Here is a 17,641-nt window from a genome sequence, read left to right on the forward strand (position 1 = left end):
TTTTATAGACTTGTTCAGAATTTCTTTTATGTAACTACAGAGACCAGTAAAACTGGCCTTACAGCTCTTCAGTTGGTTCTTACAAATTACAGAGGCACATTGTAGGCAATACAGAAAATAAAAATATAAAGAATTTACATTCCAGCTACATACTCTGCAATAATATATATGTGTGTGTGCATATACAGAGAGGATTTCTAAATATAAAAACAATTCATTGAGAAATTTTAAGCTAACCTCACTGAATCCCCTCTCCACAAAATTGTGTAGGGAAATGATCACTCAAAACCACCTCTAACTACTTTTCAGTATTCCGGAATCAGAATAAATTATCCAAACTCCCGTATCAAAGGCTTTAGAGACCAGATGCCTACAAAGGGCACCATCTGAAACGCGGCTCTGTGTTTAGAAGAATTGGTTTCAGTCTTTAAAAGATGTGGTGACTGGCTGGCCAGTATGTTGGCACAGGCATTACCTGGAGCCATGTGATGGACCGTTTTATAGATGCTGTGGAGCTGTGGTGATGTTGAGCTGGCTCATCTGCCCACAGGTTGGTGTCTTGCTGGAAAGAAGCATGTTGCTTCGTGAGTATATCCAGTGTCTTGGGGCAGCCTGGGTACCCAGCTCTACTTCTGCTTGTGAAAATTGTCCCTTTGCCATCAATGGGAAGGACATGTGGATGTGAGTTGTGTAAATAAAGCCAAAGTACAGCCCTTGTTCTGCTGGGCAAAATGGTGAGTCTTTAGCCTTGAAGCATCCCACAATAAAACCACGCCTTACCCCTTGAATACAAAGCCTGCAAGCTTTGTAATGCTTGTTCTTTCCTGTTCTATGTTTGGCCAACAGGCAGTCGCCTTGCCTGACCTAAGGATGTGAAAAGAAGCTTAGCTTTTAAAAAAAAGACATCAGAATACTTTATTGTAAACATAAAATGTGCAAACTTGTGCTTTTATGTTGACTTTGCTTGATGATGAAACGGAAGAGAAGCTTGCTGAATCCAGTTTTCCCTCAAGCATGAGTTATGTTGGAGTGGGTAGAATTATATTCATGTGGAAGTGCATCAAATCCATGTGGAAACTTAGCCTACCATTCATCCACAACTAAATAGTGCTGTACAGTCTATCACCTTGGTGAGTGATTCGATGAGGTGCTGATCTGGGTGAGGCTGTGGAGGTGGATGGGGAAACCTGGTTAACGGCAGCTTTCCGAAAGGGACACTTTCCCAGTGTCCCTTCCCTGCATTGCCAAAAAAAATAATAATCAGCTGATTATGCAAACTTGGCATTTCCCTCATGCTGATTTCCTTTTGCTCAGTGAAAAGAGGTGGTGGTTGGAGACTTTACTGTAAGCCTTATGCAAAACCTAAAACCCCTCGATATCATTACTGGCAGCTTGAGCATTACTTGGAGAGTATTACTCACTGTCATCATTCGAGGCTAAACAGGGAATTCTTAAGTTCCTCTGTCTACGAATCATCCAGTTCACAAGAGCAATGTTGGCTCATAGAAGGGCTTACGTGCCCCAAAGTTGATCCATGTTTTCCCATTTGTATTAACTGGTCTTATAAAAGGTGCTTTTTGGTGCTACAAGCAACACCTCATTTGATGCTGACAGATGTTTTTCAAAGCAAAGCTGAATGCTGAGTGGTGCCTTTTCCTTAACAGCAGGGAAATCAGGCTATTCCAGCCCTGTCCTTGTGTCTGGTCTTGCTGAGGTAGTCTTCTTGTGTCATCTCGATTTCTTGCTTTTAAATGAGCTTTTGTGAATGGCTGTCCATTCTCTATATGGATGATTTGGATGTCCAAAACCTAAAGAATTATTTTGATGAAGAGCAAGAGCTGGAAGGAATAGAAAGTGAAAGGCAGAAAAGGAAAGCAGGGCAGAATCTTGCCCTGGACCTCATCCAAAGCAAAATCAGAAGAAAAGCATTTGATACATGCTTTGTGGTCTAGTAAGTGACTTTCTTAGGTGCAAAGCAGTGCAGAATGGTGCTCCAAATGTGCAATTCCTGTATTTTCATATTGTATTCAAGATTCACCAACCCCTTTGCAAGACAGAAGACCTTATCACTGCTGTTGAAGCCAGTGGTTTTAGAGCTGCTGTTTTGTTGTCTAAGCAGACATGTTCAGGTGACAATGATTTCTAACAGCTTCACCCTATCATTTGATGTAAGGCTTTGGTTTTCTCTTTGAAATTTTGTAAAGAGGCACATTTTTCTTCTTCACTCTATTTCCATCAAATATGGCCTGAAACTGATTTAGTAAAACTGAGAGCATACAGCAGCAGTAGTCGTCATCTCAGAGATAGCAGTGCAGATGGGGCACGTGGGTGTCAGGGACACCCTTCTCTTCAAATGCTTTTTTACTGGTAGCAAAGGTGGTTCTATTTCTGCACCAGGTATAGCCTACAGGACCAGAACTGCTGTCTGTATTTGAGAAAGCAGACACTCGGATTTGCTGTCAGGTTTGGATACCTTTACTAAAATGTGCAGACACTACACAACAGGGATATCGTTCTCCTTATGTGGCTAGTTCATTAGGGAGACCAAAGCCAGAGACAAGTTGTATTTCTAAAGCTCACTGCTTAGGTTGATCCAGATGCTCAAGAAGCAGGGTGCTGTCATAAAGCCCAGACAATCTGTGCTCCTTCATATTTAAAAAAAGAACAAAAACATTGACATTCATGAGAGTAGATCAGGAAGCAACAGAGAAGTACTGCTGTAGAGTTGCCAACCAGCATCCCCAGTGACAGAATCCCTCACTTTTCCACGTATGTTGCTGTTGCTAGCTCAGCTTTCACGGTGATTTTTAAGGCAATATTTGTTCTAGCAAACCAGCAATAGAATTTAAATACCACTGTCTAAACGTGTTTCGTGGTAGTCCATTTTCTAAAGCCAGCAGATTTTATTATTATTTACCCACAATATAATTATACCAAAACATACATATATTTAAGAAACACCTTTATATAGAAATGTCAACAGTGCTTTGAAATCCTCTGCCTCTGATGGGTTCCATCAGACGTTGCTAGAGGTCTCCCCGCTCGAATATTCCCCTGTTGTGCTGGGCAGCACAAACTTGACGTACCTCCCCTTCTCCCAGCCCCTCCTGATTCGCAGGAGTCTGTGCCGGATACAGGGCAAACTGAAGGCAACTTTTGCTAGGATCACAGTACATGGGACCAGCAGGGTGAGGGTGTAGGTGGGAGGCAGGTAGAACTTGTACTGGTTCTCATCGAAAGCCCTCGACCAGCCGTACGTGAGGGTGTGCAGGGTGCTGATGACCAAGGCAATAAATCCCAGGGTGGACTAAAAGGAAGAGAAACACAAAGCAGTCAGCAGAGGACCTCGTGCCTGTTTTCCCCTGTAAGAGCATGCAGCGCAGAGAAAGCAGTGAGTATTCCTGTGTTTCTTTGATAGAGTAAAATGTGCCTGGAAACCTGCTGTGACCTACAGGAAAACTGCAGTGTGCCAAGACAGAAGCGCTCTGGTTGGAGGTGAGCAACAGCCCTGACAGGTTTCTTTCTCTGTCCTAGAGATGGGCGTTGTTTTGCAAGTGGAACCATGAGGTTATATGATGGACTAAGTCCTTGGAATTGGGAGTCAGGAGCCCTTTGTCCACTGAGGGAGGCAGGAAGGACGTAGCCCTGCTCTGCAGACCAGAACGCGCCCCATATTCAGCTGAGACTGTGGCTCCAAAGTATCCACAGAGACAACATTTCACCTGAATACTCCAAGAATGCTGAGGATTGCTCTCAAGGGGAATTTTAAACTATGGTCCCCTTGCTGGTGGTTTCCTACCTGCATCAGAGGTGGTGGCTCTGAGCTCATCCCAGCTGGACAACTACTCCCTTGAAAACATCTCGTCCTGCTTTTGATTGCTGACCATTTTAAAACCCAGATAACTTTTTAATGTGTTCTGCATTGTTAACAACAAACTATATCAAGGTTCCTCTACCCTTTAGAGCAAATTAGTGAAGCAGCTGAGTGGACTGAGCAGATAAGGAAAGAAGACCTCTAAAACATGCCCCTATCTATGCACTTTACTTTTACAGCACCTCTCCGACCATCATGTGGGTGTCTGTAAGCCTCACCAAGTTAGGTAGCTCATCTCTCTGTGTTGCACCAGCACTGCTCAAGGTCATTCCTAGAGCCAGCAGCAGCCTTGTGAGACAAACCTCTGTCTCTGGGCATCCCCACATCCACCTGAAAGCTATATCTTATTCCTCAGCCCAACCAGCAAGCCCAGATGGGGTCAAGATTTCCAACCTAGCTAATTCTATGATTCTAAGATTTGCTTCACTTGGAAAATGAAGGTGTTCACTGGGATATGCCACACAGCTGAAGGAGATAATGCTCTTAACAGTGGGAACCGACCCATGGCTCACCCATCATTTATCAACTCCTCACTTCCCTCCAGCAGGCAAAACATCCCTGGGTGGGTGGAGGCTGGAGGTGCCAGTGGGAGGCTGATCTGCAGAGCACAGCTGTGAGGCAGGGCTGGGGGAAAGGTGACAGCTGAGGGCAGCAGGTGATTTTGGCACTGTGTGCAGGGTGCCTTCAGATACAGTCCGAATGGGGCTCCATGGATGGCAGAGGTGTCAGAGCTAGAGATAATTAGTTTGTTCCTCTGCAGTTTCTCTTTCAACTGCTGCTGGCACCAGGGAAAAGCAGAAGTGGAAATTAGTAGGACAAAAGACGACCAAACGTCAGAGCTGTGCAGTGACCCACCTTTGTGTGCAGCAGCAGGGCACGTGGAACAAAAAGCTAATTGGCAATAAATGTGCAGGTGAGCAGGTGGCAGCTGGACACAGTGCTGGCAGCTCCTCAGAGCAGAGCAGTGACACGAACCAGGGCTCCCTGGTGCCAGCAGGGCTTTTGCACTGTCACAGCATGGGGAATGTGGGGCTGCTGCCCAGGTAAGGTGGTAAAGCCCCCTGAGAGACGGCTCTATGACCATGGGATCTTCCTAATGCAGGTTTAGCATACACTGCCTATTCTGGATCAATTTTTCCTCTCTCCCACCTCTCCTCAGTGTCCAGGAGATGTGCTGCAATGCATCAGTGAAGGTGACTCTGCCACAAGTGGCTCATTTATAAATGCCTGTGCAGCATCCAAGGCAAAAGGCACCTTCCTAACCCATACAGGTTTCTGACTTCTGCTGCCATTAGTCCTGTAGAGTTGTTAGCTGTGTGGATGCTGGCTCTGGCTTCATCATCAGGAGGGCTAAAAGGGCCTGATGACAGATTCCTTGTATCTTGCAGTACGTGAGCTAAGAAGGAAACCAGGTCAACCCAACCTTCAAATTCCAAGAGGATTTTTCAGGGTGGGGAGATAAAGGAAATCATATGCATTTCCACTTCTCTGCCAATTAGATTTGATTTGTAAGTCACTGAGGAACATTAAAAATCTCTCCTGTAGGTTGAATTGCATATGAATTGTTCCTGTTATCTAGTGTTTAGATCCTGTATATTTTCTATTAATCAGAACTGGATACAGAGGGGAGCTGTACATCCAACTCAGCTCTATTTGCTAGCTGAAAATGGTGTATGTGCAGGAGCTACTACAAAAACTGGTTTTATTCTAAAACCCTCGCAACAACCCAAGTGTTATTTTTGGCCAATCAAGCAACAGATGTTTATTTTAAGAGAATAGCAGTACCCCATGGTGCTGAGAGGTGCCCACAGTGCTGCTGGAAAATGTGAGGTGTGGGAAACTCCAGGTAAGGAGCAGATCAGAGTGGTTCCTGGCTTTTAGCAAGCCTAGCCCTCACTCAGATGTGGCTGTTGGTACAACCCTTCTCAAACACAGCAGCCACCTCAACAGAGATGGCAGCAAACTGCTGCAGCTTTGGGCAATACTCGGCAGGGACCGTTGCACTCTGCATTTTCCAGGTCTTTCCCTTTTCACAAATAGCCACAATGCCTCTCATGTACTGTAACAGGGTCAAGTGCTGGACATCCCCAGGGCTTGAGAGGAGGCTTCACCTCCTGTATTTACGTTACAATGTCGCTGTGCATTAATTTAGGAAGAATCGAGTTGTTGTATGTGAATGTTATCCTCTCGTACCTGGGAACAACAGATGTATCTGCTATTCGTTTCCTCAAGTTGGCATCACTAACTTATTGAAGAAAATAATCTAAAACATTCCTCATTAAAAACCAAACAAGCAAAGCCCAACCTGGAAGCTAACATGCTAAGAGCTTCTAATCCTCTCCTTGGGCACAATGCCACCCCTGCATCTCCTGCAAGCCATCAGCTGGGAGTTGGTACTGTGCTGCCATGCCTCCCCCGCATCTACAAAAGTAGGTAGGAGCGATTTTTCCATGCCCTAAGCCAGCCAGTGACTGCATGGGGCAGCCAGGAGCTATTTTGGAGCAGTGCATCATGTACTTGGTGCTAGTGCTGACATATTGCTGGAAAGACCCAGGGAAAGATGGGAAAGGGCAGAAGAGACAGTCGTGGGATGTGCGCTGGTAGGAGACACCGTACGTGTTGCATGACACAACATCAGCACCTGCCAGGAGAGCTGCCTGGGAAGGGAGAGGGAGATGCAGGGCGGGGGGAGGGGGGGTCAGAGCCTCATTCCAGGCTGCGAGGAAGTATTTCCCTTCATTTCAGGTTCCTGGTATGAAATGCCTAGGCCAGGACAGGCATTTTATCCAATGTCCCGGCGGCTGCAGCACTCCCCTGAGATGTGGTGCTGAGAATTAATATGCTCCTGCTGTCTGATCTGAAAGAGAGATTTAAAGCCAGGTCTCCCTTCTCCCCAAGGGACAATCTCTTGGGGTCAAGCTCTCCAGGTGAGGCTTCTTTATGCATTGTAAATAACTACTCAACAGCTCACAGCAAGAGAGGAAAAAAAAGAGATGAACTGACTCACTAGCTTGGAGATCAGGGCACCTGTGGGAGAGCAGGCTTCAAACTCCTGCTCTAATGAATATTGAATTATTTATGTGCAGCTGAAGAGCTTTGGCAAGGGAGAATGAATGATGGATCTCCACCTCTGCATGCCCTAACCCTGCATACCCCAACCCCTGAGTGTGCAGAGGGGCTCTGCAGAGGTGGTGTAGTGGGACCTGTGGGGTTTGTGCGTGCTGGGTGGCACTGCAGCATCACTGGGAGTCTGGTGCAAGCTAAGCAGCAGCCGTGTAGGAAGCACAGTTAATGATGGGTTTTAGGATTATGTGATATGCCAGGTGAGTGTATTTTGGCCTCAAGAAGAGCTCTGAAGTGCAGGAGGTACTTGAAGTTTTTTTTCCCCTGCTGTCACTGTTAGTCTGAAGCCTTAATCCATATGTATCACTGAGAGTGGCAGCCCCTGGGTTGAGGGTTTGGGATCCCAACTTGGGACACTGTGGAGATCTGGCCTTATAAGCCTAGACATCCCTGCAAGCGGGAAGAAGGCTCCTAAACCACTGGGCAATTTGGGAGAAAGAAAAATTACCCAGACACTCCTAACCCACTTTTTAGAAGACAAGGACTCCACCGATCATTCAGATCTGTGTCCTGTGCTGGCCGTCCCCATGGGTTATCCATCTGCCTTCCACAGCCAGCTGCAAACTCCCCACAGCATCCGCAGCTCCACTAGCTCCCAGGTGGATCACAAGCATAGAAGGTACAGGGAACAGCAACAGCAGATAACCAATTCTACATCACCCAAAAAAGGATGATGGTCACAATCCAGTTAAAGAAAGATAGATCTGCTTACCCATCTCGAGGATCAGGGCTTACCAAATACTCCAAAAGGAGGGATCTCCAGGTAGAAATCCTTTCCTTATGGCAGCCAGCCCTTAAATGAGGCTTAGGGAAGGGTTCCATCCCTTCTGGTTGCACAGGTGAATTGCTTTCACCTGTGCTCTCAGGACTGGGTGTGTCCCTTCACCAGGTGCTCAATCGTTGGTTCAGGCCCTGACTTAGCAATTCCCATACAGAAGGGAACAACCCTGCCTTCTCTAAATTGCCCCAAAGCTTTCTATCTTGTGTGACTTCAGGAGTGAATGCAGCACTGCTCATGGGTGCAGGGTGAAGGGGAAAAAAAAACAAGAGAATTCTGCAGGAGGCATCACGCAAGCAAACCCAGGCTGGTTCTGCTCAGGATCTCTAGCTAGCACTGTTAAAAGCAGGGTGAGATAGAAATTCCGCCAGCACATTAAAGACTCATTCATGCAAAGCTTGCCACTAATCTCCACGTGGATGCATGTGATGCATTACATTTTCCTTTCCCTGAGACATAGCACCCACAGCAGAGCACACAAGTCCTGTGTGACTCCCTGGAACCACCGTGCCCTGCTGCCCTGAGATGTCCTCCAGGGTGAGTGGCCGAGTGCCCGCAACACTGGCTGACTGCAGAACCACTCTCTGGCATCGTCACATGTCAACTTTACCTGGATGAAACTGAATTCCCTCCAGTTGAGAGAGTTTGCGATGGATGGAAGTGAGGTGATGGCAAGTAACGACAGCAAGCCCAGGGCAATTATTCCAACAGAGATATAAATCTCCATCCTCCAGACTTCCTCCTCTACCCAGATATTCATCTTCTTCTCCATAGCCTGGCATGACAATGAAGTTTTGTTAAAATGGAGCACATAGGAATAGAGGAATTGAATTTTATCTGTATTCACTTTGGTTGTGGAAGCAGATTTCCTGGATGAACACTGGTTCCTAGTCCCACCTTCAGTGCTACTGGCCTCTGCCTTTGGGAGGTGCCACTGCCATTTGTCCCAGTTGGATCAGATCTGCAGCCTGCTGGGAAGAACTGCTCGATGCTTGCAGCTCCCACAGCCTGTAACCACAGCAGCAAGCCCCAGAGTTGCATTTGGAAAGATAATTGGAATAAGAAGTCAGTTTAAAGCCATGAAAACAAATACAGATGCTTGAATATGCAGTAGTCTCCTAATAACCTTCATTTTAAGTGCATTTAGAGGGGGGAAATTGTTCATGCTAATGGAAAGGAAGATGGGTTTTATGCTTCATGGCAGAGAACAACATTTAGAACCATCTTCTTTAGCCCATTAAATGGGTTTAATTTACTAAACAAAGATGTTGCTAGAAAACAGGAGTTAGAGGGGAAATGGACGTAGGATGCTTGCCCGAGATTAATGTGTGACTGTAGCAATTGAGAAGGGGCTGTGCCAGGCTGGAACTGAGAGGCCGGGGATGTCATCTGATGGGTGCTTTGAGCGGGCACTGCTCCCAAAACCAGCCATTCTGCTCCCAGCTGCCTCCACACCTCCTCCCCTTCTCTGTGCTCGGACAAAGTGTTTGGGTGGCTGCAGTGAGAAGCGCTTGGGAAACATCCCAGCCCAGCAAGCAGACTGGTGTGGGGGCAATTCTTTGATCTGGTTCACCTCTCGGCTGCACAGAGCTTCTTGCACCATCCCAGGAGGAGGCAGGGAAGAGCAGCAAGAAGCCAGGGACAAAGGAAGGCAGAGTCACATTCTTCCATGGCGCTGCTGAGCTGTAGAGCTGAACTGCCTGAAGGTGGAGCAATCTCTGGATATAATCGCTGGATAAACACTGCTGAAAGCCTCGATAAGCCAGGAGGGTACTTTCCCATTTCCTTCTTCCCCTAGACTATGCCCAGCTCTTCAGCATTATTTTGTTACAGCCTTGGAGGTGCACTGTGAATGTGGACACACCTCCTACGTAAACAAATCCTTTGGAAAGCAAACGCAAAGGCCATGAAGCCCCCTACCCAGCATCTGGATGTGCCTGCAAGATCGTTACGGGTGCCGAGCAAAGGGTGCCAACATTACCTGCTTGACGGCCGTCTCAATCAGCTGGTAGCGGTGGGAGCGGCGCATGGGCAGGCACAGGCTGTACATGGCGTGCAGGGCCGCGCAGAAGAAGCTGAGGAGGCCAATCTGTTTTCTGTGCTGCAGCCACTGGTCGAGCCAGTCTGGGAAGCGCCTGTATTTGGTGCCGTAGTAGAGCTGCAAGCAGGCTGCCAGCACGCCGGGCAGGTAGACGAGAGACAGCATGACGTAGGCCACGCACGGCAACGTGGTGTTGACCACCTCGATAGGGATCTTATAAAGCTTGTTCTTCTGCTCCCTGATATAAGGGTGGATGACCTGCCGCACCAGATTATAAGTGAAAAAGCAAAGAAAAAGCCCCAGAGCCAAAAAGATGGGGATTTTCCAGGCTGGCAAGAGGCGCAGGGGAATGTTCTCGATCTCGCTGGCTGAGGACATGCAGCCCATGTCCACAGGGGTGAATCCCATGACCTGAGCAATTTCTGCAACAGTACGCTTGGCTTCTTGGCTATTGGAGCAGAGCAGAACCTGCAACAAATGGAAAGATACATGTTTGGCAAAGAGATCAAGCTGTGGGAACAAGCGTGGCAGGAGGGATGCTGCGCTAAAGGAAGCCTGTGTTATCACTGAGCACTGTGCTTTCTGATGGGGATTTACTGTGGTTGCCAAAAACCTCTCTCCTGGACAGGTTTCCTTTCATATGTGTACCACCAGTTTGCTTTACTGGCTGTGTTTAGATAAACAGACAATTAAATAATACTTTTCACTTACACAGCAACTCCAAGGACTACAAGGCATGGAGTAAGTGGGGTATTTCTTTTCTGATCAAAGAAATGCAGAAGCTGTGGGATGGTTTCTGGATGCCAAAACCAGTACTGATGCCCCTTCTCTGTGAGCCTACGGCCATTTACCAGTGTCAGACCTCAGCTGCTGAAATAGTTGGGATATGGCACATATCAGAAGAAAGCAGTACCTGCTTATTTCCATCCCTGGCACCAGACTGCAGCGTCCATGCAGAAACCACGTTAAAGCCCTTGACCACAGTGCAGGCTGGGAACAGGGAGGCCAAGTATTCGGCGTTGGATTCTCTGTGGTGGTTGATTTCGGTGTTGTTACTGACATCCACCAGGATCTTGCCCGCCAGCACATCAGCCAGGTCACAGAGCGTGGAGTAATGTTCCCTGAAAACCGCCACAAAAATGACATCCGTCTTCTTCACCGCCTCAGCCTGGAAGGTGACCTCTGCTGCAGAAGGGAAGAGGCAGGCTTTGCGCTTTGGGTTGCGGCTGCCCACCACCACCTTGAAGCCGGAGCACACCAGGCGGATGGCCAATGAACGTGCAAAATCCCCACTCCCCAGCACCCCGATGGTGCGGCCAGCTGCAGGCACCACGCTGGGGTCACCCTCTCTGCTCCCGTGGCCAAGGAGGGGCTTGGCCATGTCTCCTCCAGACATCCTGGCAGGAAAAACAAGGGGAAAAGCAAGTTCATTTTGAAGCTCTTGCAGAAATCCAGTCATGGGGAAAATGCCACTTACGCCACATGAATAGAAGTGAGATTTCGGGGAAGGAGGGAATTCCCTGATACCTAAATGTAGATGTATGGCGCTGGGTCCTCGTAGCCCAGACCTATCTGCTAAACCCATCGGCACGAGTGCAGTAACATCCAGCCACCGTTGGAGGGGGACAAGACATCAACACAGAAATGGTTTTAGGAATAACTTTCCCTGGTTTGTGTGATCAAACACCTGCACTCAGCCATCCTTTGCTGTTCTTACTTGCATCTCACACTGCAAAGTCTGAGCAATCCTTACAGCCACCAGCAACGGGAGCTCTTGGAGCTCTATGGGACCAGGGGAGGTCTTCTGAAAAGCCCTGGTGCCCATGGGGATCTCTGGGCACACAGCTGGGAGAGCCGGGGGGTTCTTCTGATTTGTGGGAGCAGCATCAAAGCAGGGAGTCTGAGGTGAAAGGAAAGTGTCCTCCAAGTGGTAAATGAAGAGAGTTGTGGCCTTTGCCTGTTCCAATATTTGGGTCTGTTTGCTTCATTTCGTCAGTGAATGAGGAGAACTTTCTCCTGACATTTAAAAAAAATATATTAAAATATGATGGGATTTGCTCATGAACAATCTTGATGAGCTTTACAAACATTAATGAATTTTGCCCTGTAACACTCTGCTCTCCATAGCAGATTAGATATTGAGGCCATGAAGAGGCTTTAAGCAAATCAATCAAATCCACAGCATCACACCAGCTGAGCCTGGAGGTCGGGAGGAGCTCAATCAGGGAACTGCCAGGCTGTTCCGTGATGTGTCACCTACAGCTCAAACCTGCCTCGGGGCTTAAAGAATGGCAAATGGCCAAAGTGACACCAGACTTTTAAAGGGCTTAGGAGGCGGCCCAGGGAACTTGCACACCAGGACATCTGGCTTTTGTTTTGGGCACACTGGTAGAAATGGTAATGAGGACCTGAATTAACAGACTCGTGATAAATCTGGGAAAGAGAGAGGTTGATTTTGGCAGAGTACAGTCTTGCTTCACAGCTGGTGCAGTTCTTTCAAAGTGAGGGTGACCACTCGGACAGGGTGACCTCGTCACTAGGCTTTGTTTTTCATAGGCTTTTGGAAATGCTCTTTATCCAGTGCTTTTCTGGGATCCGAGCAATAATGATGCAAAAGGGAAGGGCGCTTCTGCATGAATAGTTACCAGTGAAAAACAAAGGGTAAGAATAAAGAAATAATTTTCATAACGGGAACGAGTTGTCATGGGATTTCCCCACAGATCTGTGTTTTTCCAACATGCTCATAAGTGGTTTGGGAAAGAGAGATAGAAGATCAAGCTTGGGTGTGATAGCTGTTAGGACAGCCAATCTTTATTGCGAGCAATTTGCAATCCTCTTTCAAAGTGCCTGAGCACCAAAATTCACTGCTGGCACACGCCAAGGGCTGCATATGGGGATAAAAAGTGCTATCAGTAGATTTTAACAAGCTGGAAATTTGTTAAAAACACTCAAGATCCAAGGGGCACAGTTCTCTGCAGACACCAGTTGAGGGCTCCCTGACAGTCACACCATCAGCACACCCAGGTTACTAGAGCAGGGAGATTTCTTGCAGAACAGCCACTTTGGTTCCCCAGGCTTGTTCCTCATGGAAAGCCTACAAACACCGTCAGAAGATGGACCTCAAAACTAGAATTCACTGTTCTGGATGCAAAAAAAAACCACCTGTCAACGGTTTACGGGCGTTTGGCCCGGTTCCGTGACAAAGGGGACGGGAGATCCACGGGCCCACATCCCGAGAAAAGGGAAAAGGGGAAAAGGGTAAGGAGATGGCCCTGAGAGCAAAGAACAGCGGTAACAATCTGAGGAGAAACAAACTGATTTACTAAATAAGATATCGGAATGCAAAACAACACACTATAATACAATATAATTACAATTTAAGCTGATAAATCCAATACGGAGAGAGAGAATGTCCCAAAATCAAGGTAGGCCTTACTCTACTACCGACGATAAGACGGCTGGAGAGCGAGGTGCTGCCAAGACGAGAGACAGTGGAAAAAGAGATGAGGTCTCATGATCTGCAAGTTTTTATACTGCGAGCTTTTATCTTTTCCCTCCGGCTGGAAAATGGTAACAGAGGAGCAAAGTACCGTGGGGAATGTAGTAGTCCTTCTCTTCTGAGAACCAGGTATATCCACTACATGATGTTATGATGTGGAATACCAAGAACCGAAAATCACAAAACCATGACACCATCACAGCTTCAGTGTTAATACTGCCTTTATGGAGAGGTCTGTCTGCTCTACTTGCCCCTCACCAAGAGAGGCTTCTCAGCCATCTCATCTTTTAAGATGTGACTACATGGAAGAAGTGCTCTCAGAAGTAAAACCAAGTGCCAAAGAGAGGCATGCTTTCTTCCCCTTGAATAACACCTGTCTGCTTTCTACATATCATCCAGCTCCCTCCCATGGGCTTGGTAAGGGAGAATTACTGAGACTTCACCCCAAAGGTTTCTGCTTCTGCCGCAGACCTGTGGAAGGGTTTGTGTGCCCGAAGGCTGACTTGGTTCTGCACCTGGATCCATGGTCTAATCAAGGCTGCTACCCGTGCACACACCCCTGCATTAGGTACAGGCCGTACAGATCACAGTCGCTGCAAAACAACATGAGTATAGCACTATAAACACGTAAACTGAACACAGAACAGAAACATGTAGGTGAGGATGGAGACGAGACCACTTGGGATTTCCCTAAGTGAGGAGCAAGCTCACAAGTGAAGCTCAGGTCCACGCCGAGCCTTGTGCCCTCATCCCAGCCAGGCTGGAGAGCAACACAGTGAGGCTACAACCAGCCAGGCTGCAAAACCCTGCTGTAAATACTCCAGCTCTGTCTGAAGACATGTTGGGTTTTCTTTTTTGGCTTCTGCTTATCAGGCACTGTATCAAAAACTCACTGCTTTACTTTTAAGAAACCTCCTTGCTCCACCTAGGTGTATTCATGCCCACAACTATTTGTTTTAGGGCCCACACTATTGTTTAGCTTAACCACCTCTCTTGCCCATGTAACCCTCTGCTTTTCAGCAACCTGCATGCATGAAATGTTGCCCTCTGGCTCCTGGCTGCTGGGACAGAAAGCAACACTCAGGGCGACAGGACTTCATAGAATCACGGAATTGTTTGAGTGGGAAGAGACCCTTAAAGGCCATTTGGTCCAATCTTCCTGCAGTGAGCAGGGACACCTACAGCTCCATCAGATGCTCAGAGCCCCAGCCAGCCTGACCTTGGGTGTCTCCAGGGCTGGGGCATCCACTTGTTCCCCACAGCCCCGCCAGCCCCTCCAGGAGGCCATGCTACTGCCATGTCACCCTGAGGCAGAGGAGCCACCAGCAAGGGGAAGGCTGCAGAGGCCAGACACAGCCTGAGCGCTGCAGCCTTGGATAAACCTCATTTATCGATCTTCCCTGTCAAGGAAACTGTACCCCTGCTGAGTTACAGCACACAAAGTTCAAGGAGAGCGGTGTCTTAGCGAGGAAGCTGCATGATGATTTAAAGCTCGGCACAGTGGAAGTAAACCAGCTTCAATCCTAACCGGGCAGCAGTTCCATAATTAAAATACCAAGTGCAATGTGAAGCTGCCCTTCAGCTAGATGGTCGATGACACCCTTATATCACTGCATGGGGATGCTGTGCCCACATCCAGCATGCTTGTTGCGGCGTGTGGTTCACCTATTGCTTCTCAGTGGCTGTATTATTTGTAGTGCAATAGCAGCAAGCAAGATCAGGAACTCCACTCTACCAGGCACCACACCAAAACAGGACAGAAGGCAGCTCCTGCCCCAAAGAATGGGATCAGACAGACAAAAGCCGGGTGAACCGAAGCAGTCAAATCTCTGCTGCACAGGCAGAGGGTGGGAGGGGCTCTGCAGAAGAAAAGCAGGGATAACTCTACATGTTTTGCACCTGAGGCTTGGCAGGCTGTTAGCTTAGGCTGGGTGCCAGGCAAACACAGCTTTCAGCGTGGCTTCCAGCAGGACGGCCGTTCTGGGCTGAGCCGCTGCAGGAGCCCCTCCAGGTGTGGCTGCACTCCCTGCGCCGTCAATCTGCACTCAGATAATGCCCTACCACATTATCAGGGAAGCTGGTGCCATCGTTATCCTCCTTCCACAGACACGGGGACCGAGATACCAGCGATAACGGGGCTCCAGCAAGTTTGCCTGGGAAGACCCAGATATCCCTGGCCACTTGTTTAACAATGAGACCATCTTTACGGGACCCTGTCGGTTATTCTGGGCAGAGGACTGTAGCCTCGTGATTCCTGTAACTCGCAGTCGGTGCTTGGCATGTAAACCCTGAACAAGGCTGTCCCTGTGGAGGCATGGCACAGGCTCTGCTTCAGTTCTGGACCCCCCCCAAATAAATAAATCAAGATCCATTTCTCCGCCGTAGTATTCAGGTTTATCAGATAAAAGACAACTTGGTTTTTTAATAGCTCCAATAACATAAGTATCTTATGCATGTCACTGGGTCAAACTGCACTGAAGAACATGGCAGCAATCTCACGAGGAGCTCCTTGCCATGGTGCTGTGCAGCACAATGAAACTGGCTCCCGTTTGCCCAAAACCGCACCTCTGAGCTCAGCTAACATACAGCCTTAGCAGGCAGCACCTTGGCTAGAATAACCACTTCTGTGTCTTCCCCTGGGGTCAGGTTTTGGTTAGACTGACCACAACTGAGTCTTGAGCAGCTGCGGCACACGTCCTTACAGAGCCACGTCAGGGCTTCAGTTTCGGTGCTGGGAGTTATCTGCGATAAAGGGCAAGATCATCTGCATCCCCTAACGAGCACTGGGGTGGAGGGAGGGGAATGTCCCACTGTCTGCATTAAGACAGTCCCTGTATGCCTGGAGCATGCCCACCCCCTCTCCATATTCTAGGGATGGGGGCGATCTCTGCCCCCAGGCCTTCTGTCTGCACGCAGGGACCTTTGCACCTACTGTGCTGACCATGAAGCTCTGCAGCTCCTGTTTGCAGAGCCTGGTGCTTTCCATGGAGTTGACCCACCAAGAATTCACAGCTGGAGAGATGCATTCAGCACCTGAAGTCTCTGTTCAGGTCTTGCCGTGCATGGAAATACTCACGTCTTGGCTACAGCTGTTTTGTTTCCAAGGGAAATAAAGAATGTAAGTCTCTCCTGTACCCAGAGAGGCCCTCCAAAGAGCACAGCCAGTACCATGTACCTGCTGAGATTGGCACAGATTTAAGTAAGAAAAGGGCTTATCCAAAGCCAGTTAACCCCAGCTCTGCTCACACTTTAGGAGTCCTCCCAGTCCTGTCCAGGCTGACTGGAAATAACACGTCTGCCCAGCTTACAGATGAGGGAAGGAGGGGAAAACAGGCTTGCTCCCTTTTTCCCTCTTTCTCCCTCCGAAGCAGACAGAGCTAGCTCCCCTCCAGTGCAAACCAGGAACCAGCAAAAGCAATAAACCAACCGTCTGTATTGCTTCAGCCAGAACAGCGATGTCGCAAACCTCCCTAGGATGCCAGGCAGGCTGTGAGAATGAGGAAATGCCAGCAGCAGAGCCCCCAGGCAGCCTCATGTCCCCATCTGCTGGGGCAGCACCGCTGGGTGCTGAGGCTGTCCCCTGCCATGCGATGGGGACAGACCTGCTGAGGGGTCCCAGTGCTGCAGCGTGCCCCCACCATCGTGCTGTGCTGCACCATCATACCTCTCCCTGTTCCTACCTCCCAGCACGCTGTTTGCTTTTGCACAACCGCACAGCGCTGTTGATTTACTGTCCCATGCCCCTAACCCCGTCCCTGTGCTGCCTGGCCGGTCCCTCACCCTCTGTCCATGTGGTCTGTCAGTCTGTCCAACCACACGGGACGCAGCGCGTGCCCTGTTCCTTTTGACCTTCCTTCCAATTTGTCCCAGTCTTTCATGAGCCCCTCTCTCAATGTCACCCACAAAGCGAGCACGTCCCTCCCTGCTTCACTGCCCGCTGATGACAACACGGCTGCCAGGGCTCCCCCCAGATCCATGCCCCCTCCAGTTTAATCATTGCTAAATACTGAGGATGTTGGGTTTGGAAGCCAAAGGCACGTCCCTGACCACAGGATGTTCTTCACCATGACCAGAACTCAAAAACATGTTTCAAAACAGGGGAAAGCAGAGGCTTTCCCAGAATTTTCCATGCTCTGTTTTTCCCACACCAGCTCAGACATTTTGGCCACAGTTTTCCTATAGGAATGCACCAGCCTTTGAGTGCCTGGTGAGATTAAATGGGCAATACTGATGCTGGGTGGAAAAATCACCCATCTGCAGTATTGTCTGGGGCTTGACCAAACTGGAAAACAAAGTTTTGCTGTACCAAGAGACTGTGCTACCGGT

General features: G+C 48.6%; 2 protein-coding genes across 6 annotated transcripts in view; one reads left to right on the forward strand and one right to left on the reverse strand.

Moving 5' to 3' along the window:
• The window catches only part of C5H2orf76 (chromosome 5 C2orf76 homolog), a 35,385-nt gene that overhangs the window by 16,204 nt on the left and 1,540 nt on the right, over positions 1–17,641 (forward strand). Inside the window, exon 6 of one of the 3 annotated variants that reach the window (XR_002439978.1) lies at positions 3,419–3,495. The exons of 1 other annotated variant lie outside the window; for it this stretch is intronic. Coding sequence is in view for 1 of the 2 variants with exons in the window: in XM_021400675.1 (XP_021256350.1) it covers positions 3,419–3,423 (5 nt within the window). In the remaining variant the exon portion in view is untranslated. Of the gene's footprint in view, positions 1–3,418; positions 3,829–17,641 lie in introns of those variants that run through there. One more of the 3 variants, XM_021400675.1, reaches the window with a different exon arrangement.
• The window catches only part of STEAP3 (STEAP3 metalloreductase), a 20,789-nt gene continuing 3,148 nt past the window's right edge, over positions 1–17,641 (reverse strand). For 2 of the 3 annotated variants that reach the window (XM_021400667.1, XM_021400668.1), the window contains exons 2-6: positions 10,730–11,213; positions 9,757–10,284; positions 8,386–8,550; positions 3,087–3,307; positions 1–2,645 (exon numbers count right to left, since the gene is read on the reverse strand). In XM_021400667.1, the coding sequence (XP_021256342.1) occupies positions 2,570–2,645; positions 3,087–3,307; positions 8,386–8,550; positions 9,757–10,284; positions 10,730–11,212 (1,473 nt within the window). In that variant the 5' untranslated portion in view covers position 11,213 and the 3' untranslated portion in view covers positions 1–2,569. Of the gene's footprint in view, positions 2,646–2,868; positions 3,308–8,385; positions 8,551–9,756; positions 10,285–10,729; positions 11,214–17,641 lie in introns of those variants that run through there. The other variant, XM_021400669.1, reaches the window with a different exon arrangement.

The sequence above is a fragment of the Numida meleagris genome, chromosome 5 (assembly GCF_002078875.1).
Source record: "Numida meleagris isolate 19003 breed g44 Domestic line chromosome 5, NumMel1.0, whole genome shotgun sequence".
NCBI lineage: Eukaryota > Metazoa > Chordata > Aves > Galliformes > Numididae > Numida > Numida meleagris.